Below are 21,665 nucleotides of genomic sequence, written 5' to 3' on the forward strand. Positions count from 1 at the left end.
GAAAACATTTAACCTGTTTTACATCTTGTTAACCAATTCCATGCCTGTATTTCTATCTTTAAATTGCATTGTGACATTTTTTGTTCTGTTCTTTCAGTTCCAGCCTTCCCAAGGAAGAAGTTTGGGCATCCCGGGTTTAAAGCATTTATAAGTGATCATTCTTGACTGTCGTTGTCAATGAGGAGGCATCACAAACAAGGTAAAGCTCATACAAATGAATTTATTTGAAACTGACAAAACGTCTGATTTACTCCTCATGCATTCTGTAAAGTACACAGCATGCAACAAAACCTTATTTCTCTTCACAGGCTCAGCCTACAGTTACAGTAACTCTCTGTACTGATAAATCAAAAATCATTTTTAACTTTAAGCACTTTGACTGCAGCTTCATACTGTAAATTCCCTGAATACAACTCCGAGTTAGCATTATGTCCAACTTAACAGTCTTCCGTGCTCCAGGAAAGCCACATGAAGGACAACACCAGCAGAATACAATGAATCCAGTCCAGGAAAAGTAACCGTTTCAGGCACTGGCAACACTTTCAGGAAAACCCAAAGAACAGATGTCTTCTCAGGATGTGAACATCTGCATCCCAGCTGCCATCAGGCGGCTCATCAGCCATTCATAGCTGTCTGGGCATGTACGGCGTGCAGTGACATCATGCATCCAGCTTTAACACTGACATGGCTAACACATAAGCAAATATCCAAACTGATTTAATTGACAAAAGAACTATGGTGATGGGAATCTACAAATGTTTGCAGGCGTTGCACCTCATCTCCACGTGTGTCTGGTTGCAGTTTTTGAGTGAGACTTTCAACATTAAGAGCCTTTGTAACACTATCGCTCCTCTTTGTGTCCTTGGCAGCATCACGTCACCGTGGCAGCAGCTCATCGGTCGAACCATTCTGTCAAAGAAACTTCGCCTCTTCTGAGGAAGGATCTCATATCATAGGGCTGCTTTTTCCCAGCGCACCACTGTTGTTCTTCACAAAAAGACTCACGACCCCTTTGACATTTCCAGCAGGTCCTGTGAGACGACGTTCAGCCGCGAAGTTCATCGATTCCAGTTCAGCAGCGTGAACCTCCCCTGCCTCGGGGGGATTATTGTACACTGAGTTCATGAGTCTGCAGTTCAGTTGCAACTTGATTGTTCTACACTGAGCTGTTGTTGGTCGTACTCTGATATGAGCTTCTTGATGTGGGCCAGTTTGTTGTGTAGATACTCACAGCGACTCTTTTCCTGGTGGTAGTTGGGGTTAGACTGAAAGGACAAGAAAATAAACTTGATTAATCTAACAGCAGAAAAGAGAAGTGCAGTCATCACATGGAGAAATCTTGGGATTAATAAATCGTACATTTTAAGAAAGCAGTTACCTTTTTAATCTTGCAGTACTCTTGAAGAATTTTATTATGAACCGTCTGCAAGAGAGAGAATTCAGAATTATGAATGAATTCAAACAGGTCGACATCTGTGTAATTTCAATCAAGCCAGAGACACATCGGACTCTGCTCTGATCCGGAGCCATTAACCAACAGGAGGGGAGCTCACAGATTAGCTTTTGGGATTAAAAAAGTGGATTTTCGTTCGAGTGTTTACCTTGTACTTATGTGATTCGTGGTGAAGCTGTTTGAGCTGCGTGTCCAGCTCCATGAACTGCCGCGTCACGCCGTCGATGCGAGCGTGTAGATCTCTGTACTCGTTGTACTCCCTGTTGAAGTCCTGCTTGTAGCTCTGTCTCTGGTCATGACTGCGAATGCCCGTATACGTCCTGTGAAGAGAGGATGAAATGGACACTATGATCAGATCAGAGCGCAACAGCAGAATACTGTGCAAACAACCTGCAACTTGGATGCATTTTGTGTTAAGTACAAATAAAATGTTTTGATGTGCTTACGATAGATAGTCTGCTGCGTCACTGTCCGCTTGGAGCACATTAGTTTCGAATAAAATATCACTTGGCTCTGTAAAAAGGAAGAAAAAACGTCAGAACTATTTGAAAATACTGAAACATTTGCGCTTCACAATTAAAAACAGCCAACATCACTCACCTGTGCAGTCTGGGGACACTTTCTTGTTTGGATTCTCCGAACTGTCATCTTTTTTCCTCTCTTTCCTGTCCCTCCTCCTGTCCTTCTCCTTCCCAAATAAAAAGAAACCCCTTTTAATAAGGGATCATATCAAATGGGGGGGGGAAAAAAACAGTGCTAAATAAAAAGCAGTGTTCTCACCTGATCTCTGTGTTTGTGTTTGCTCTTCTTCCTTTTAATCGTGTGTCTGTTGAGATCAGGCACCATCAGCGGGGACGAAGGACGAGCAGATTTGGGTGGAAGGTGCTCTGCTTTGGCCTCGGGCTCCTCCTGAGCACAGGGTGGTGGCTCCAGCCTCTTGGTCACTTCTGCTTCCTGCTGACACACTGCAGACAAGGAGTCAAAAAGCCTTCGAGGATCGAGCAAGTTCTTCTGACCGTCAGTCGCCGTCAGCTCTGTGATGTCTTTATGAGCCGCTTGTTTCGATGGCCTCAATCTGGACTTCTCGCTGGCCGTTTTGCTGGACAAGTGAGATATCCTGGGCTTCTTGCTCGCCAGGGGGTCGGTGTATTCCTCTGGTAGGGATAGTTTTGGACGGTGTGCCGGGGAGGAGTTGGGCGTGTCCCGCAGTGGACTGACCTGGGCTTCTGGGACGGTGAGGAGGTTCTGTTGTGGCGGAAAAAGTCTCCTGCACAATAAGAAGGAGGACGTTAATAAACAAGCAATCCTACAAAATCCACACTCGGCTTTGCTAAATATCTGAGACCATGGCATGATTAGCTTCAGACATGTAGTTCCAGTCTAATCTATGTCACACATCGGCAGAGAGATCAACGTCAGCAACAACAAAGTCAGGCAGATAAAAGATATGCGGACGTTGATAATGACAGGCAAGATTATTAACCTGCATCATGGCTGACAAACATATCCTGTGTGTGTGGTGCGTGACTGCTGCGTAGCTGAGCTGGCAGCCGTATCTTTAAACATGGAGTGTGCCTTTGATAATTATCAATAAACTCGATATGGTCGTCTGTAGGTCATCTTTAGGTTTATTTTTGCCAAGAATAAAAATAAACAATAGACAAAAAAGGAGATGCTTTGAATTTCTTGATGATGCAAATGCTGGACGGATTCTCGTTCATGTTACCTGACAAGGATTCGTTTCAGAAGCTGCTGGTCTCCGGAGGTGTAGCCTGGCCAGTCCTTCTGCAGCTCCTTATACAGACCGTCCTTTAGAACAAAAGTGTTGTCTCGAGTATTTAGCTGGCCGACCTGCGAACAAACACACAAACATAAAGCAGGTGAGAAAAGATGCATCACTTGCCTTATTACATTCATTCATTCATTCCTTCTCTTGATGCCCATAATGTGTTGAACATCCTCATGTATTGAAAGGCTTTACATTTGGGAGTTATCTCTAAAAATATCTGAAGACAGCAACTGATTGCACGTGCAAAATGACAATTTTTACATTCTAAAATGGAGCTGTTTTATCTGGCTTAATATGAGAAAGAATTACCTCCATCATTACAGAGTCGAGCATGTCTTTGTCTCCTGCTGTCAGTCCATCTGCCTGCAGCCTCAAGATGAGCTCAGGCCTTTTGTACGGCCTCAGAGCCAGCAGATGCGTTACTCTGTCCCTGAGCGGCCGCTCCTGCAAGTCTCCCGCGCTCTTCCTGTTGGAAGCGTAGACGCCCTTCTTTGGCTTCGACGCGCCAACCCCCCTGGTGATGCTGCTGAGGAGAGGCCGGGACGAGTGTCGGGGCTTGGTCAGGCTGGCCAGCGCAGGGGCCGGGGCTCGCACCGTTACCTTTTTGCCTGCGAGGAAGCACGAAATCTCACATCAAAAAGCAGCGACAAAAATATCTTCAAAAGAAACCCTGTGGGGGTTCCAAGGAGCTGGGCACAGGTTACCATCATCAGAAGGTGCTGTTGGTGCTCTTTGCAATTAAAAGAGAGTGATAAGGTCATGTTGGGAACCACCTCGATCTGAATGTGTGAAACCAATACCTAAAAAAAAAAAAAAAAGAGCGCTGACACCAGAGGAAGACGATCATGTCCTGTGGCAGAAAATGAGAAAAAAAACCTAATTTCACCTCTTCAGAAACCCACAGCCGGGTTACAGAGATGCACACACACATCCCGGTGAGCGAAAAGCTGCTATCTAATTTAGGAAATAACCACACAGTTGCACAAGCCTGTAGCGAGGAAGTGTTTCTGTACAGGCTTCCTCTAAACTGACAAAAATCGTCAGAACTAGTGTGTGTTTGTGTGTGTGTCAGTGTTCACCGAAACAAGATGACGATGATATGTTTAGAAGGAAGTGGTTTGGTGGTTGGAAATAAAAAGACGGCAGCGACACACACAAAAAAAAGCCAAATCACTGGTTTTATCATGTCTATGCGTATTTTGGTGAGTGTGTTGCCTCTGTACGCACATTTGTAGCGACTCAGCTTCTTTTAAAAACCACTATACACATTAACAATATAAACAATGCTGTATGGGCATATGCATGCGTGTGTGTGTGACTCATATTGAAAGTTTACTTATAGTAGAAACAAACAAAAGGAGAAAAAAAAAAAGTCTGCAGGAGAAAACAAGACTGGCTGTTACTATGTCACTGGTTACCCCACATGTTGCTATAGCAACCAAAGCAATATGGCTGACTGTGTTTCTTTCTATTTCTTTGGATGTTATCAGCACAGTACAAATTTGTCTCCAGGCCAGTCTTATTCCTCCGCTGCATGCATCTCTTGTATAACCATGCAGACTCTGTGTTTCTGTGCCTACCCTGGTAGCGCCCCCCGTGCTTGATGACAATGGCTCCCCGACTGCGAGTCTCCTCCTCAGCCTGGGCCATGCTCTGACGAGCTTTATCATACGAGTCATCTGTAGCTTTGACCGTCATCTTCTTCTGAATCACCCCGAGACATGACAGCTCCTCTGCAGAACTGGGAGGAGGAGGAGGAGGAGGAGGAAGAAGGGAAGACAGCGATTACAGACAGCAATCGGACGAAGACGTCTCGTAAACGTTATTGATTTCAATCGGAAGGATTGTTTGAGTGCGTAGCTGCATGACTGATGCTTATGTTTTGTTGCTGTTCAATCAGACGTATATCAGCTGGACTACTTCACTACCAGTAACATCGCATCCATCTATAGTTTTAAATTTTTCCAAACATTATCAGGGACACAGACAGCAGATTCGATGAGTAATTCCTGAACTTTTCATTTATCAAATTCACTTCTGTCTTCCTGCACAGATTGGAACCTCGGGCTTCCCTCTGGCATTTAAACAGACTGACAGCGACGTGTTACCAGCAGGGTGACTTTCACGCAGCAGTAGGGGAGCCAAGACATTTTAAAATATTGAAACTTATTCACAAGCTCTGTCGGTTTTATACACGGCATATAAAGTAAAACCTATAATCATGCAATCACTGCGCACCGAAACATGATGATTACAGCCCTACAGTTTTGAATGCAACATAAAACAAAATTATAATCTCTTCCATTTTTATGGCATCGTAGCTTTTGCTGTTTTTCCTTCAAATTACATTTTGAACCCATTCAACTGCTCATTTTTTACGTTTTCCCTTAAAATCCAACAGCTTTAAAGGATCAGTTCACCCAAAAATGAATCTCCAGAAGTGTTTTGTGGACTTCCTCTGACTTTCAGTCAGCATGAGGATCATGCAGGTAGCTGACAGATTTGACATTTTTGGATGAACATTTGAGCAAACAAAGAAAGATTACATTTTAAAATGTGTGAGCTTATTGCGTTTCTTTGCATGTTTTACCCAGCACTGAGCTGTTGGACACAGTCGAAGCTCCCGTGTGGATTGTCCTGGGCGACGTTAGTCACGCCGAAGGTGAATAGCCTCAATTCATCTCCTTTGTCTGAGCAAGGGATGGCGATTCTCTGTGATGTGAAGGAGAGAGATAAAGACAACAGAAGCAATTAGATTCAACACAATTTGAATCTTAATGCGCGAGATAAAATATCTGAATGGCTGCAGGTTAAACGGTTCTTCTTACCCCTTGGTTCCCATCGAAGCAGATGGTGGGATGTGAAGATCGACCCTGGAGGAAAAAAAAGAAAAAGAGCGAGACAAATCATTTGGTGTGAATGTGTTGCAGTCATCCATAAACAAACACAGACACACACAGACACACATCCTGATCTGATAACAAAGCTGCACAGGCGTATGCAAAACATACGACACAGAGGATGTTTTGTGGTTTGCTCTATTTGTATCTGTGCTGCATCTTCCCTTCATTGTGGTTTTAATACTGCATGTACTTAACCCATTTTTTTTTTGTTTGTAGGCGGTTGTTCCTCAGGCCTGTGCGTCGTGTGCGCTGTGACAACGGATCCCGAACTTTTGTTTCTGAACAGCTTCATGCGCTCTCAATGGCAGCTTGTGGTGACTCACATCGGTTCGGGGTGTGTTCTGTTGAAGTCAGTCTCTGGTCGTTGACTGATTATTGTGACAACGCTTCATGCAGGATTCCACTTTTTCTCCCTCTGAACCAATTCTGACACTTCAACTCTGGTTCTGATAATAAAATAGCCAATCTGAAATACCAATCCAATACTAGTGCCATCTATTTTCCAGATTTTAAATCAATATGAGGGGTGGACGCACGCACAATTCATCATAGGAATTCTACACAGACACATTGATACAAGCTTTAAAGCAGATCATTATTTCTATCTTGTTTAAAGGCATAATATGTAATTTCTGCCGCTATGCAGCTCTCTATCGGCTGGCTGCTCAGAGCCGGCTAGCTCTGGAGGAATAAACACCTGGGTCACATCAGGTTCTGCTCTGATCCAAAGCCGTAAAAAGCCGACTTTATCAACCTGACTGCAGCCGCGATCCGCAGAGGTGACGTCCATTGTCGAGTGTTTACGTACGGTAATGTCGACAGCCAACTGGAGCTGGAGGAGAAATGCTAATTGCTAATTTACGCTGTTGCACGGTAAAGTAAAAACACTCGTGGCGAACACCGTTAAACAACCTCATTCGTCGATATAAATCTATCCGACGTGACTCGAGCATGAATGTTCACAGACGAGGTAATGAAGCGTGACTTCCTTCCTCTCCTCAAGTTACAGCAACAGGTGAGCAGGTGAAACGCACCGTTACCTTGAATAAATGCAGAACTGTTACATATTCCAACGCGGTGAACAACTGCTAGCCCCTAGGACACACGCACCCTCAGTGTATCCTGACACTTGTGCATGACGAGCTCCCTTAAATAAATTCAACTTGACTTTAAAGAGGGCTCTGGCGAAGGTCATTACGACCTGTCGCTCAAAATGTGGCAGCTTGTCACAGGAGAATACTGAGAAATAACAGCCTGTCATTTCTCCCGGAGGGGTGAACAAGCCTGTGTGTGGAAATGAAAGTCCGAAGTGACACGTCTGCAGCACCCAGACGGAAAGTATGTGATGACTAGAATCTAATATCTAATTGACCTTTTCGTAGGGGAGGATTTCATGAGTCCACCTGTTGATGAGTGAGGAGTGAGGAGTGAGGTGGCCCCCCTCCCCTCCGGTCTGCATGACAGTTTGCAGAGGTGTGTGATCGGGGCCCATGTGGGTTATGATTATGAATAGCAACACTTAAAAGCTAAATACAGACGCCAGATACGAGCAGTGACAGGAGGGAGTTAGGAAGGAGGGGAGGGGAAAACACCAAGACTGCATTACAATAAAACAAGAGGTGTGACAGCGGCGGTTTCATCAGAAAAACTGGTGACTGTCATTTTTTTTCTTTTTTTTTCTTCACCGTGGAGTTTCCTATGTGTGTTACGAGGAATTACTGAATTGAGGAAGTGTACACGGCTGCTTCCTGCTGTGTCTGATTCATCTGTGGGTCAAATGTTAAGGTGTTTTTTTTAAAAAAATCTGTATTAATAATAAAACAGCTACAAGAAACTGGCTGCAAACTGTGTTTCATGTTTACCTCAAATAAACCAGCAACCTCTTCATAAAGCTTCCCTCCTACTACCAGCAGCCTGCCTCCTTTCTTCTCCACCTCGACACTGATCAACATTCACAACACTTGGCCCAGCGGCTTGTTTCGAGCATCATCATCATCATCATCATCATCACACAGAGAGGGAAGCGTTTCCGCATTTTGTATTATGCAACATGTATTCCCATTTCACTAGCTAAGGAGGAAAAAGGGGCTCGTAGGAGACGACGACCCAGTGGAGGAGGGAGGGAGGGAGGAGGGAGATATAGTGCTGAAGTTCGGCTCCAAATCACGAACCCGCCTTCCCTCGCCTTTTTTTCTTGAAGCGAGGGGAAGTGTTGCGACGAGAGCAACCACACACCGGTCGGTTCGGGGTGTTGTTGTTCGAGGAGTGAATGTTGCAGAAAACACAAAACAGAACCCACCTTGCCGTTTTGAAACGAGCCAATGGCTCTTGCCGCGCTGTCAGTGAGTTTGACGTGAAACACGGAGATGTTAGCGCCGCGGCTCAGCGCGCCGCCGGACAATCCGTAACACTGCCTCTCCTTCAGCGCCGACATCCCGCCTCAAGTCCCCCGCCTGCCCGCCTGCCTGTCTGCCTGGTTCCGGTCCAGAACCACACGAACCCCGCGGAGATAAACAAACATTGAGAGCGCGAGGATCCGGAGAAAAGCCTGGGCTGAAGAAGAAGAAAAAGAAGAAGGAGAAGAAGAAGAAGGAGAAGAAGAAGAAGAAGAAGCGGCTCCCGTGTGTCTGTTACCCTCCGCCGCGCGCTATTCTGGAGTAGATCGCGTTACGTCATGACGGCGGAACTCAGAGCAGATTTTATTGGCCGGGAGACATAAATAAACCGTGACGTAGGGCTTACGTAACCGCCTCTCCTCTCCCTTCCCTCTCACTGAGGGAATCTCTCCGCACGTCTCCAGGCTGTATTGTGTTTACGTTTGTGACGTTATGTTTTTCATCCAAGGCCACAGGTAGCAATTAGAAACACAGAGATAATTATTGTTTAATTATTATTATTAACGTTTTATTATACACAGAAGGGCCCAAACGTCTGAGACCAACACATAAGATACTACTATTAGGCATTTCTTTTACTATAAAGTATTTTTTTTAATTATAAATGATAATATCAGTGTTTTTCTCATGTATTCTTATTAATTTATTTAGAAAACACGTCTAAATTAACAGCATATACTGTAAAACAGTCTATACAAGGGGCATGTAAACAGCTTTGAATGAAAAGTCTATATGATTTTTTGTATTGATGTTTTATCCTTATTCTAAATTTCTCTTATCCAAAAGTATTTTTGTTACGTGGTTGGTTTGAAGTCAGTCCATCCCCCCTTGGAATTTCCCTCATTATAATATTACTTGTAAAAAACAAAACAAACAAACAAACAAAAAAAACACATAATAAGCTTTTCCTTGTTGTTATCTGTCTTGAACTTGGATTGTCGTCCTGTCATCCTTGTTGTAGTACATTAAACATGCGACCCAAAAATGTTCACAACAGTGAAATAAGTGAAAAATTGTTTATTCTGCAAACTGTGTCCCTGAGAAATCACATTTTATGCATAAAGTCTGCAAAAGTCCCACAGAATTTTCCTGAGACAGAGTTAAAACTTGTATATAATTAGTTCAATGATGCCTCAATTACTGAACCACAGTTACTGTCTCACTCACTTCAGATGAACCTCTTGGATACAGAATGACAAGATGTTTTTATGATTTCATCGAGGCAGTTTGGCCAATATCAGTTCGACACCCAGTCCTATAAAAGACAGACTATTTTAACAAACTGTTGCTGATTGGAGTCTCAATAACTTTATCACATTACTGAATTATAATTATAAATGCATTAATGTACATATTGCTGCTGGTAAGGGTGGGGCTATTTCTTTACACTTTATATACAGCTTTGGATGGTAATATGTGAAACATTTCAAGTATTTTCCTCCTGCACAATTCCTTGAATCAATTCATCATTGCTTTTTTAAATTTGGTTAATTTGAACTGGGCTTTGGAAAGCCCTGTTGTTGACCTGTGAGACGGATCTCTCTGTTCAGGTGCACAAGCTTCAGCACTGACTCATCTGAATCCGTTCTGCGTTTGGTCCCCTGCTTACGTTTAGATCTAATGTCTAAAAACATCCACACATTTTCCTGAATGTGAATTATTTATGAATTGTGAATGAATTGTGAATACAGTCAGGCGTTGTTATTCAGCTGTAGAGGATACGGAAATAGATTTGGCTTGAGAGGCTCAGTTGGGGGATTTTTCTCATCCGGTGCTGTTATGATGAGTCGACCCCCTCAGTCTAAAATTCTAATATTGATGCTATAACAGCTCTACAAAGTGTGACCCGTGGGTTAAATACTTGCAGAAAGGCAGCAGTTATGACTAACAGCGGTGGGAAGACAATAGGATGTGATATTCTGGTAGACAGAGCACCAATTTACAGAGAGATTGTCCGCATAGAGGTAAAGATACTGGAAGAAAATTCAAGCTTAAAGCTGCAACATGTAAGAACTGACTCTTTGACAGGTGGCACAGGAGCTGAAGACTGCAACTGGTCAGCATGCTAACTTCAGTAGCTGTCACTGCAAGGAGATTTTTTTTAATTTAGTAGGAGTTCAAGTTACTGATTTGAGTTTAGAAAGCATCGTTAGATATGGTCCTTTCATGCGAGGACACCTTTAATTTGAAAAGCCATGGTTTACAACCTGGTGACGCCACATGTTGCGCGTGACGTCACATATCCACTGAAAAATAAGCACAAATACTCTAAAACCCTGCAGAATCGAAGCGTTTACAAGCAGGCGTCCTCATTGTCTCGTTCACGACATGTTTGCATGTTAATAAGGATGCAGGATATATTAGATTAATATGCTTTCCTGCTGCTTGTGCTCGCTGCTAATTTTATTAGCTCCAACTAATTGCTGTTTGACTTAATTGCACATCTGGTATTTGAGGGGCTGCGGAATTGTTTTCCCCTGGTGTCAGACGGGGCTCGGAGCCCGGCTCTCTCTGCCGTTGTGGAATTGCTGAAGTCAGATGTTATTATTTCTACCGAACAGGTGCTCAGCGCTTTGCCGGGGAACAAAAGAAAAAAAACCAGACACACACAAAAGCAGAAAATGGTCGGATACAAATGATCTGCTGTGTGTCTGTGTATCTGACATTTAGTGTGTGTCTCCCTCAGCCGGCGTTTGATCGCAGATGGTGGTCAGAAGGCAGATGAGAACTGTTCAAAGCTGACTCATATCAAAGGGCCTCTGCGTCTTTGTAGCGCGGCGTCTGCAACAGGTGACATTTTGGACCCGGGAACCATTTATAACTTTTAACGCTCGCTGTGGGCTGAACTTCCCCTCAACCCAGCAGGTATGGAGGGGACGGAGGAGTCAGATGAAAGTCAGTTTCCTCTCGCTTTGTGCTCCGCAGTCTGCTGGCAGGCCGGCGGCGTGAGGACGCTTCATCCAGAATCCGAGGTGCATCTTTTTTAAAGGATACGGTGAAATAATGACACAAAGATGAGAGTTTTTTCTTTGCAAAGCAGCTGAAAATGCGAGGTGGCTGATGTGTGTAGGAGTGGAATAGGTAAATAAACACTGAAGACGGAGCATCAAGGTGAGTTTCATGTTTAGTATGTGTGCCGCCGACGTGCATCCATCCATAAATTACCTGTGGATGTCATGTTCAGGTCCACTTTTGAAGCATCGGAAGAGCCTTAAGCAGACTTTAACTTTCCAGATTTGATCAGACTGAATCTATAGTGACTCACAATAAATGATGTGCAAATCCCGTTTTGTCTTATTTGTTCTGTTTAACTCTTCATTTAAAATGTTTTGTTTGGAGCAACAATCACAAAAGTGAAATTGCTTATTTGAAAAGAAGGAACAAAAATACAGCAAAAGAATATAAATATCATCGTTGGACTAGATTTTCCAGACGTGCAGGTGAAAGATGTTCAAGTCATGCTGTGAAGTTGTTCTTGCTGTTAAAACTGGAATACTGCAACACGAAACTGTAGACGAAATCAGCAGATTCTTGGTCAAAGAAAATTAAAGCTGATACATTTTCTCGAGTTACAAGAAGTGAAGTTTTTTTGTTGTTTTATTCCAGGGGCCATGGGGGACCACCTGTCAGACTGCAGCCCGCTCATCAGTGCAGCATCCTCGGGCAAGCTCCGTCTGGTCCGCCTGCTGGTGGAAGGTGGAGCTCAGGTCAACGCGTGCAACCCGAGAGGAGAGACCGCTCTCCTGGCTGCCTGCAGGGCTCTGAGCGGGGAACCAGCCGGGCCCGAGACCGTGAAACTCCTCAGTTACCTGCTTCAGAACAAGGTCAGTCTGCAGGGAGTCAAATAAACGTGCTTGAATGTAATTTAAAGCAACTTTTCAAAGACTGAAGTTCAACAGTATATTGATTTAGATGGATGATAAATGTTCACCTGCAGTAACAGAGGGACACTGTACTTTAATGCATAGTGAACAGGTTCTGGATGTTTCCAGCTCTGCTTGGTTCCTTTCAAAAGTGTCTCGGAGCATTTAGAGCTGTAGAACATCATGGAGCCAGTTTGATCTCTCGTGTCTCAAAGTAAATGACCTATTCTAGTGTAAAATATACAGAAATAATGTCTCAGTATCTTCAAAATTATATCAGTGTCTCAAACTAACAACTTCTTACAAAATACAGTGAAACTTTCTCAAAATAATGAATAATAATGAATGTTACTATTATAACTGAGTCCTGTAAATCTGTATTTGAAGATGTTAAATCATTATTTTGAGCATCAGTGTCATACTTTGGAGAAAGATTCTCTATTTTAAGATATTAAGTCTTTGTTTTGAGATGGTTTTTATTGTTCATATTAGTCAGAAGTCAAATTAGTCATCACTTTGAGACACTATTTAGAGAAAGTTTCTCATTATCTTAAAATACATCGCCATGTGGAGACACTAACTCGTTATTTTGGGATAGGAAGTCATTATCGATAATTTTAATCCCCATCGCAATGATTTATAGAATCTTTTTTAATCCCCTCACTTTGGCGGAAATGAGCTTCCATACAACACAGTGTCCTCTGAGGCAAGATAATTATTGATTACATGAAGACAACTGTGCATCAGAGTAACTGTCTCATAAAACAAATTCTCACTCAAGAGCCAGAACACAAAATACCTCATCAGGATGTGACAGGAAAGCATCATAGTGATCATATGACATGTAACTGACTGACACTCACACTGGGCCGCTGCTCAGGCTTCATGGCATACAAACTACTTGGAGTTGTCATCAGATTTCCTCCTCTGTACTGATCAGGCAGATCCAAATGTGCAGGACCGAGCCGGGCGTACCGCTCTGATGTACGCCTGCATGGAGCGAGCAGGAGCTCAGGTGGCGTCCACCCTGCTGGCTGCGGGAGCCGACCCCAGCATGGAGGACCACTCCGGAGCCTCAGCGCTGGTGTACGCCGTCAATGCACAGCACCAGCCAACACTGAAGGTCAGTCAGGACCAGGAGAAGAATCTAAACCAATACATATAACCTGATCATAAGGATGTAGTGAAGTTAGCATGCTAACCAGCTAGCCCCTCAACACTCTGTCCCAGGATAAGTGGCCGTTTTCTTTTACACATTGCACCTTTAAGTATAAATGAAAAGATTATAATATTTTTTTGCATTCATGTGTTAGGACTGTTTTAATGTTGCTGCATGTCAAATGTATATACTTAATCTGTAATCTGTAACCATCATAGGTTACAAAGTGATCTGAGGTTTTGTCTGTTAAAGTCTTGATTTGAAAAGGAGCGAGAAATAACTGTAAAATAATTATGTTTAAAAGAATAAAAAAAAGGAGTATAAAATTGGAATACTGAAGTTAAATTTTCAACTTTTTCATTATGAAGTTTGAGAGCTTTTCCTCCCTGTGGACGTGGAGGAACTGCTGAACACTGAAGGGAACAAATGTTCAGTATCAGGCAGAATCAGAACCCTTAAACCCAATCAACACCTCGCCTGTACCGTGTGCTTTAGGTGCTGATGGACGCCTGCCAGGCCCGGGGTCGTGACATCATCATCATCGCTACAGAGATGGGTGTGAACGGAGGCCCGGTGACCCGGCGTTACCTGAACGTCCCTCCGTCCCCCGACACCTCCCCGGTGTCCTGCATGTCCCCGTCTGACATCTTCCTCAGGACGGGCTCGCCCAACTCACCCGAGGGAGAGAACATCTTCAACTTCAGAGGAACCAGTGAGCAACAGCAGATTGTTCTGACCACACTGTTGTTCTTCAGTGAACAGTGTGTCCTCTTTGTTTGTGGTGATTCCCCAACAGAACGGCATCTCATTTATTTTACATCACGTTAAAAATCCAGGCTCTTAACATCAGGCCTGAATGATTCAGGTATTCAAGCTGCCTGGCTGCTGCTGCACCTTAACGTTGAGCTGAGGAGGCTCTGTATGTAGACGCCGTGCACCTCCTGAATACAGCAGAGCCGAGTGTAACAAAGGCAAGTCTCGACAAATGGGAGCAAATTCCTGGTGGTTGAAATCATTAGGCGAGTGCTCATTCCTGAGGAGACGAGATGAAGATGTGTTACCAGGCTGAGCTGAAGTTGAACTGAGTGGTGCATTACAATGAACGAAGCAAAAACAGAACTGACACTTAATACATAGAGCAGAAAGTCTTGAAATGGCCGTTGAAGAAAGTAACGTGCTGTTGATTGGTCCACCAGTTTAATCTAAAGAAGTCCTCATCCTTCCACTTTTCTTTTCACGCTACCGTTTTAAGCACCACGCTGAACATTTTATTGCTTCTGCAAGATGTTGCAATGAAAATATTTCTCTTAGCCTCAGCTGTTCTTGTTTTTTAGTGCCTATTTGTGAATGCTAGCCTGCTAAGCGCGCTAAATTAAGTTGGGCGCCGCTGTTAACCTGCCGAGCATCTGTGTGTCAGCACCAAGCTTAGTTTTCATCCACTTTGATTCAGAGTGATATTTCTTGCCAGCATTTCATACAGACTTCAGAATGATGCTAATTTTCCACAAAAAATGAATTTTAAAGATACTCTTTTTAGTTTTCTGACCCGTTTCACCATCAAACCCAACTAGAAATGAGATATGATTGAAATGTTAGCGGCTCCTGCTTCTTTTCAGCATTGTTTTGTGTGTCGTGCACAAACATTTCTAAAAAAATGGACTTTTACAATAATAAAGACTGTTTTTAGGGCAATATTGTTAATGACAAATTTATTTATATGGCTTAAAATGACACATAACCCTCAAAGAGATTCATCTTTAGGCTACAGCATCCTTAGACATCAATTAGGATTTAAAAATGTTTTTAGAAGTTTCCAACAGGGGAAAAACTTACTGTCTTCTTCACTTCCATCAGGCAACAGAGGAAGTGCCAGCAGCAGCAGCGGCAGCAGCAGCAGACTTCCCTCCTCTGAGCTGAGTCCACCACCCAGACAGAGAGTGTTATCTGAGCCCTGGCTCACCATCCACAACCTGGCCTGTCTGAACCAGGCTTACGAGGAGGGTATGAGTAAGAGGAGCCCGCAGGATGAGGAGGAGGACGAGGAGGAGGAGGATTCAGAGAGGGATGATGAGGAAGGAGCGGATGTGGAGCTGCATTCTCAGCGCAGGGCGGAAGTTCAAAGGAGGGATGACAGATATGGAGGAGAGAATTACATCAGCTGCCGTGGGGATTTTCTTCAGAGGGTTTCTCAGTCCGTCCTGTCCCTGACGGAGATGAGCTCATCTCAGGTGACCCCGACAGGACCGGATCCCAGGAGCTGTGTGACGGCTGGAGGTTCACCATCAGACCAACGGACCCAGAGACGTGATTCACTTCCCGCCTGTCTGTCTCCCTCCTCCCACCTCCGCAGGAACACCCTCCCCTCAGTCACCGTGTTCCCTCCTCTGCTCCACCTCCCTCCCTTAGTCAACCGGTCCGACTCCCACCTCCAGGTCCCGACCCATCGTCCACCTTTCAAAAGCAGGAGCATGGTGTTTCTGCCCCACCCGCCCAGCTCCTCTCCACCCTCCTCCTCCTCCTCCTCTTCATCCAAAGCATCCATGAGACCGGCGTCACTCCCTCCGCTGCCTCTCGCCTCCTCTGTCACCTCCCTGGTCGCTCCTCCTGCCTCCAGCTGCAGCGAGAGGAGCAGGAGGTCACCGCGACGCCACTCGGCGCAGCTGGAGCAGATCGGAGGGAGACTGTGAGACTGAGAACCTTCATCCCTCCATGATGATGATGATGATGATGTTCAATCAGCAGCCTGAATATGGGCCTGGAGTGTTGTTACCTGATTCTCACCTGGAGCACAGCCTCTGAACTCCAGCTGTGTGAAGCGTTTCAAAGATCCCAATATGACTTCAGTGTCATAGCAGACGCTTGTTTTGGAGCAGACATGTAAAACGAAGAAGTTAATTCAACAAATGAACTCATTTTTCTGACATTTTGATACTGAACTCTCAAGATTCATTGTTAAACCATTTCGTCATTTAACAGAGAATTCATCAACATTTTTGATGATCAAAACATAGAACTAAAAATTCAGTTTCCAGCTTCTCAAATTTGAGTATTTGCATGTTTTCTTTGTTGTCTTTTTGTGATTTGGCAGGGTTTTTTTTTTAACATGATCGCTGAACCTGTGATGGGAATTTTGTTCAGCTATTTTCTGAAATTTAACAAATGACAAGTCAGTCAAGAGGAAAAAATCAGTAGTTAAAATAATAATGAAAATAATTCTTAGGTGCTTCAGGACTGACAGTCTTTGTTGTTCTTTCCCCTTTAATTTAAAAAATAAAATCTTCTTTCAACAGCAAAACAAGCAAACAAACCAAACAGGATTATCAGAGAAGATACATATTTTTTGAATAATTAGTGCTTAAATCAAATAAATCAAAAGTGACAGTTTGATCAAGTGATTCCAGAGTTTTTGTTATCAGTACCAGCAGAGAATAGTTTGTTTTTAGAAAATGGTAAAACTCACCAGTTATGACAATAATTCAGGAAACATTTTAGAAAATGTGAACAAACTGGCAATCGCTATTTAAATCCCAAACAATACTAATTTTTTGAGCTTTTGTGCATTTAAAAAAACACTGATATTGATCATGTATCTGCTGATATACACACACTTTATGCATAATCTCAAAACAATACTGGCACATATCACACAGCATATATACCGATATCGAGGCTATAGATATTATTTGACTGTTTGTTAGTGAGAGATCTATTTTATCACCCTCGTCAGACGTCAGTACACATTGAAAGAAAAGCATGTTCATGGCAAAAGGAGTGAAGTCATTTTATTTGTTTTTAATATGTATCTACAACAAGGGGGACACAGGCAAAAACGACTGACAACTTGATGAAAATTAAAACAAAACTGAAAAGAAAAAAAAAATTACATTTATTATCAATGCAGTTTTCCCACCTTTTTTTTCCAATAAGCAACATTTTTTTGTCTAAAGAAACTTTACAATATAAAGAAACATACGAAGAAGGAACCTCTTATTTTTACTACACGAGACATTTAGGATCTGAAACTACCCTAACATGAGATACAAAGCAACTCCCCAAGGACAGACTGCCTCATATTCAATACTGCTTTGTCATCAAGAGGAAAAAAAAAAAAAAAAAAAATTTAAAAAATGAGCAAATCAACAGGAAAAAACCTTTACTCCTCTCAAAAAAAAAAAAAAAAAAAAATTCCTCTCTCAACCCTCCCTGCCCCTGAATGTTACAGTATTATACATCAGCACAATAGAAATACAGAAATGATCAACGTTGTGACGGCTTTACTTACAGGACAGAAAGATAGAGAGAAGTTCGACTGCATTTTATACAACAGTACTTCAAAGTACAGGGGAGGAAACGCCCGATCCCGCACTCACTCTCTCTCTCTCTCTCTACCTCCTCTCAGCAAACTAATCTGTCCGTTTATTTTTTCTCTCTTTACTTTCCCAAAAAAACATTTCTCCCGCCCCATTTTTAAATAGATTAACAAAAAGAAAAAAGAAAAAGAAAAAAAGAAATCCTTCATAGTAAAGTCTGTCCTCTGGTCCCTGGTGTGTTGGATTGAGAGACAGTGTCCTGTGTGCCCGGGGAGGGGGTGGAAGATGAAATGCAGTTTTATTGTGAAAAACTGGCCTCTTTCTTTTTTTTCCTGCTCTGTTTCCTGCAAATTCCTTGTCAAAAAAAATGAAAATTTTTAAGCGGCTTGTTTGGTTGTTGTTTTTTTTTGTTGGGGCCACCTCACTCCAATTTTTTTTTCTCCAAGTTTTCCAAGAGGACGGAGGGCTTCTGGACGAGAATCACGTTTTTAAAGATTTTTTCAAGGAAATGTGTGTGACAGTGAGTTAGCGGGAAAAAAAAGTGTTCAAACACACTTCAGGGAGTTTTTCCTCCCTCGTCCGCTCATACAGCTCTGATGCACAAGTAAAAGCCCCCCAAAGTTTGTCTGTGATGAGAAGAAATAGCATTATAGTCTATAGCAGCTCCAGTTTCTGTTTCTCATCATTCATATCATATTCTGAGTAAAAGACACACCATCTGAACAAACACGCACGCACAGTTGCCCCGAATCAGCGCGTTTTTCTGATCAACTGTTGTCGTGATTTGAAAATATCAAAACATGTCAATGATATCAAAATGCATTTTACAGTATTTACAAAAAAAATCAAAATCAAGAAGATGGAGAGAGTTGTACAAAAAAAAACAAAAAAACAGAGGGTTGTGTGTGTGTGTGTGTGTGTGTGTGTGTGTGTGTGAGACTGTCGATGCTGGCCCGTCGGAGAGGTGAGAAAAAGGGGGGAGAAAGCAGGACGGAGGTCTTTTTCTTCCAAGGCGAGCAAAGGGAGGGAGGCCACTCGCTACAGTCAACAGAGCAAACGCTTCGCTCCGCCATTAAAAAACACCAGGGATCCTATCAGCAGAGCGCCAGAAGTCCTTTCACCAGAAGGAGCGCTGTGTGTGTGTGTGTGTGTGTGTGTGTGTGTGTGTGTGTGTGTGTGTTGAAAACAACGACAACAAAAAAAAATTGTCTGCAAGCTAGAACTGACCGTCGTGTGAAAGCAAATTCCCATAAAAAGCACAGACATACATCACAGTGTGTTTAGGAGTCATCAGCAAACATAAAGTGTTTCATAACAGGTCAGCAGAGACGATGCTGAGAGTGACAGTAACCTGATAGTGGAAGCAGCATGAGTGTGGTCAAAATGGTCGGGTAACATTTCATAATAACTATCATAAATAAATGGTAAATGTTAATTAAACTTTAGTTAATAGTTATCTCACTGTTAGCAAAACAAAATGCTTTATAAACCATTTAATAAAAGATGTAATATGTAAAATGTGTTTACTAAACATTAAAATGATCAATAGATTATGAAGAAAAAAGAATTTTGACTCTGTGTCAACAAATTTCTATGTGCAGTGTCGCAGAGTAACCTATTGAAGTGTCAGCTAATATGACTGGAAGCTGCACAGATCATCCAAATAATGTTTATAGATGAACTACAGCGTTTATTATCCTTTAACAAAGTAATATCAGCTGCAACTTTAGAATAAAAAATGCCTGATAAATGGATTATAATGCATATAATTGTTTGACAAAAGTGAAATAACTATTAACTGAAGTTTAATTAAAAAGTCCCATATTGTAGAATGTGACGTTTCATAGAGTGGGTCTAGATTTTATGTAAGTATCTGAATGTTCAGCCCACAGAGAAACACACAGAGTATATTTAGCGACTGTGCCTTTAAAACGCGCCGTAAGGACTTCTGTTACGTTGTGATGTCACAACTATACAATCGCCGTCCTCAGGGATTCTCCTCAGTACAGGCGTGGTTGCATAAAGACTTGCAGAGCTGGTGCAGAAACACAGTGGGCTCAGGCCTGTGACAGCTGACCAATCAGAACAGGCTTTCTTTTTTTTTTGAGGGGTGCCTTAAAGAGACAGGCACTAAAACGGGCGCTGCAGCAATGAATAGTATATGAAGAATTATGTGTTTTTGAATATTATAAAGCATGTAATCATTTTCGAGAACATGCCCGAAATGAAAGTATTACATATGGGACCTTTGACTGATGTGATTATGAAGTGTTACCAGTGGTCGACACTTTAAAGCACCTTTAGGGCTCGGATGGAGGGGCTTAATGACGTCAGACGGAGAGGAGACGCTGCTGACTGGATCTGCATATTTACACAGTTGCTACTAGTTCTGCAGTTAACAAAAAAAAAAAAAAAAAAGGGATAACACTTTAAAAAAAAGTAACAATGATTCATAAGACAAATTTAAAGAACATAAATAAATAGAGCTGTGCATTTCACTGCTTGGAAGCTACTAAAAACAGGAGCCGCTTCTTCTTCTTCTTCTTGTTTGGATTACTGAGGAAGAAGCTAAATTTTTAAATGGCTGCTAAAAACACGGAGAAAGATTATTTGTCTTTTTTTTCCTTAAAAAAAAAGGGCCAATCAGTACCTTGATGGAGAAACTCTCACCAGCAGGGGGCAGTGTGCTCACATGGAGCCACATGTTACACAGCAAATAATTTCTGATTTGTGTGCACATAATGCTGTCTTCATCATAATAATGTGCCCTTAAGAAACAACAGAATTAGAACCTAATCTTAAAAATGATCATAACAATATCATTAATAACAATAATACAATAATAAAAATAGCAATGATACAATACATACACAAAAAAAAAGGAAAAAAAAGTTCACTGATCATCACAACACCTCTGTTAAAAATGTACACACAGAGAGAACAATGTGGAGGGGCAAAAAGGGGGTCGTTTCATTCCGACCCTCAACTGAATCCATCGGGGAGGAACAGCAACAAAAAAATGACGATAAAAAGTGTTTAAAAAGTCCAAAGTGGTGGTTGAGAAGCTTCCAGGCAGCTGCTAACAGACCCAACAGTGTTCCCCTCAGGGGGAGGGCTGTGTTACCCAGTCTCCTCTCCCTCGTTCTCTCTGTTTGTCCTCCTTCCCCCGCTCATTGTCTAGAACCTGACAGGAAGCCAGGGAGGCCGGGGCCGGAGTCAGAGAGGAGGCTCTTCCTGTTGCTCTGCTTCCTATTCAGACCGGCGGCCATCTTGCATGCTCCAGGAGGGCCCGTCTTAATTAGAGTCCCAGCATGCTCAAGGGCTGTCCCAGAGGTCTGCGTGGCCATAGAGTTCCCGAGGGGAAAGAGGAGGAGGGGTGGGGAAGGAGGATCCCATATTGAAGGGGGGGTTGAGGGCAGAGGGTGTGTGTGTGTGTGTGTGTGTGTGTGTGAGGAGGGGAGGTGGTCCAATCCGAGGTGAAGTAGGGATTGAATTGAAGAAAAAAAAATAAAATAAAAAAAAATATCAGGTGCAGGGGTACAAAAATAGGAGGGGGTAAAATAAACAAAAATACAAAAAAAGGAAAAAATAAAATCACACACTCATCGTCATGTTGGGTGAATACTGAAAAGAGAGAGAGAGGGAAGGGGGAGTAGGGCACTGATGAGTGGATATGTCACTGACAACATTTAAACACCAGAGGGCGCTCAGACCCAGCCCTGCAAAGCTAGAGGAAGCACAGACTTTAGGATCCAGCCAAGCTCTGATACACCTGACTCGACTAATCAATGC

General features: G+C 42.8%; 3 protein-coding genes across 7 annotated transcripts in view; 1 reads left to right on the forward strand and 2 right to left on the reverse strand.

The window, feature by feature from the left end:
* Positions 1-200: 200 nt before the first annotated feature.
* LOC119004304 (RNA polymerase II elongation factor ELL-like) lies at positions 201-8,771 on the reverse strand. The gene is made up of 12 exons (XM_037071104.1): positions 8,445-8,771; positions 6,071-6,115; positions 5,833-5,954; positions 4,823-4,983; positions 3,552-3,850; positions 3,180-3,304; positions 2,234-2,720; positions 2,054-2,141; positions 1,900-1,966; positions 1,602-1,773; positions 1,379-1,423; positions 201-1,265 (listed from the first exon to the last, which is right to left on the reverse strand). The coding sequence occupies exons 1-12, from the start codon at positions 8,577-8,579 to the stop codon at positions 1,137-1,139; spliced, it is 1,875 nt and encodes a 624-aa protein (XP_036926999.1). The 5' UTR covers positions 8,580-8,771; the 3' UTR covers positions 201-1,136.
* A 109-nt stretch (positions 8,772-8,880) lies between these two features.
* LOC119004305 (ankyrin repeat domain-containing protein 34B) lies at positions 8,881-17,748 on the forward strand. The gene is made up of 6 exons (XM_037071105.1): positions 8,881-8,996; positions 11,228-11,652; positions 12,148-12,365; positions 13,345-13,527; positions 14,059-14,275; positions 15,418-17,748. The coding sequence occupies exons 3-6, from the start codon at positions 12,153-12,155 to the stop codon at positions 16,248-16,250; spliced, it is 1,446 nt and encodes a 481-aa protein (XP_036927000.1). The 5' UTR covers positions 8,881-8,996; positions 11,228-11,652; positions 12,148-12,152; the 3' UTR covers positions 16,251-17,748.
* Positions 17,328-21,665, reverse strand: part of zgc:110158 (uncharacterized protein LOC553590 homolog) — a 41,680-nt gene continuing 37,342 nt past the window's right edge. For 3 of the 5 annotated variants that reach the window (XM_037071107.1, XM_037071108.1, XM_037071106.1), the window contains one exon: positions 17,328-21,208. In XM_037071107.1, the coding sequence (XP_036927002.1) occupies positions 21,044-21,208 (165 nt within the window). In that variant the 3' untranslated portion in view covers positions 17,328-21,043. Of the gene's footprint in view, positions 21,498-21,665 lie in introns of all 5 variants that reach the window. The other 2 variants (XM_037071110.1, XM_037071109.1) reach the window with 1 other exon arrangement.

This window comes from Acanthopagrus latus, chromosome 16, assembly GCF_904848185.1.
Source record: "Acanthopagrus latus isolate v.2019 chromosome 16, fAcaLat1.1, whole genome shotgun sequence".
In the NCBI taxonomy this organism is placed as follows: domain Eukaryota; kingdom Metazoa; phylum Chordata; class Actinopteri; order Spariformes; family Sparidae; genus Acanthopagrus; species Acanthopagrus latus.

Bases quoted from the DNA above. Each gene is read 5' to 3' on its own strand.
- LOC119004305 (XM_037071105.1), top strand. From the start codon at position 12,153: ATGGGGGACCACCTGTCAGACTGCAGCCCGCTCATCAGTGCAGCATCC. The intron at 12,366-13,344 runs GTCAGTCTGCAG...TGTACTGATCAG, and splicing joins GTTACCTGCTTCAGAACAAG to GCAGATCCAAATGTGCAGGA. The intron at 13,528-14,058 runs GTCAGTCAGGAC...CGTGTGCTTTAG, and splicing joins AGCACCAGCCAACACTGAAG to GTGCTGATGGACGCCTGCCA.
- LOC119004304 (XM_037071104.1), bottom strand. From the start codon at position 8,579: ATGTCGGCGCTGAAGGAGAGGCAGTGTTACGGATTGTCCGGCGGCGCG. The intron at 1,424-1,601 runs GTAAACACTCGA...TCTCTCTTGCAG, and splicing joins ACGAATCACATAAGTACAAG to ACGGTTCATAATAAAATTCT. The intron at 1,266-1,378 runs GTAACTGCTTTC...TTGTCCTTTCAG, and splicing joins AGTACTGCAAGATTAAAAAG to TCTAACCCCAACTACCACCA.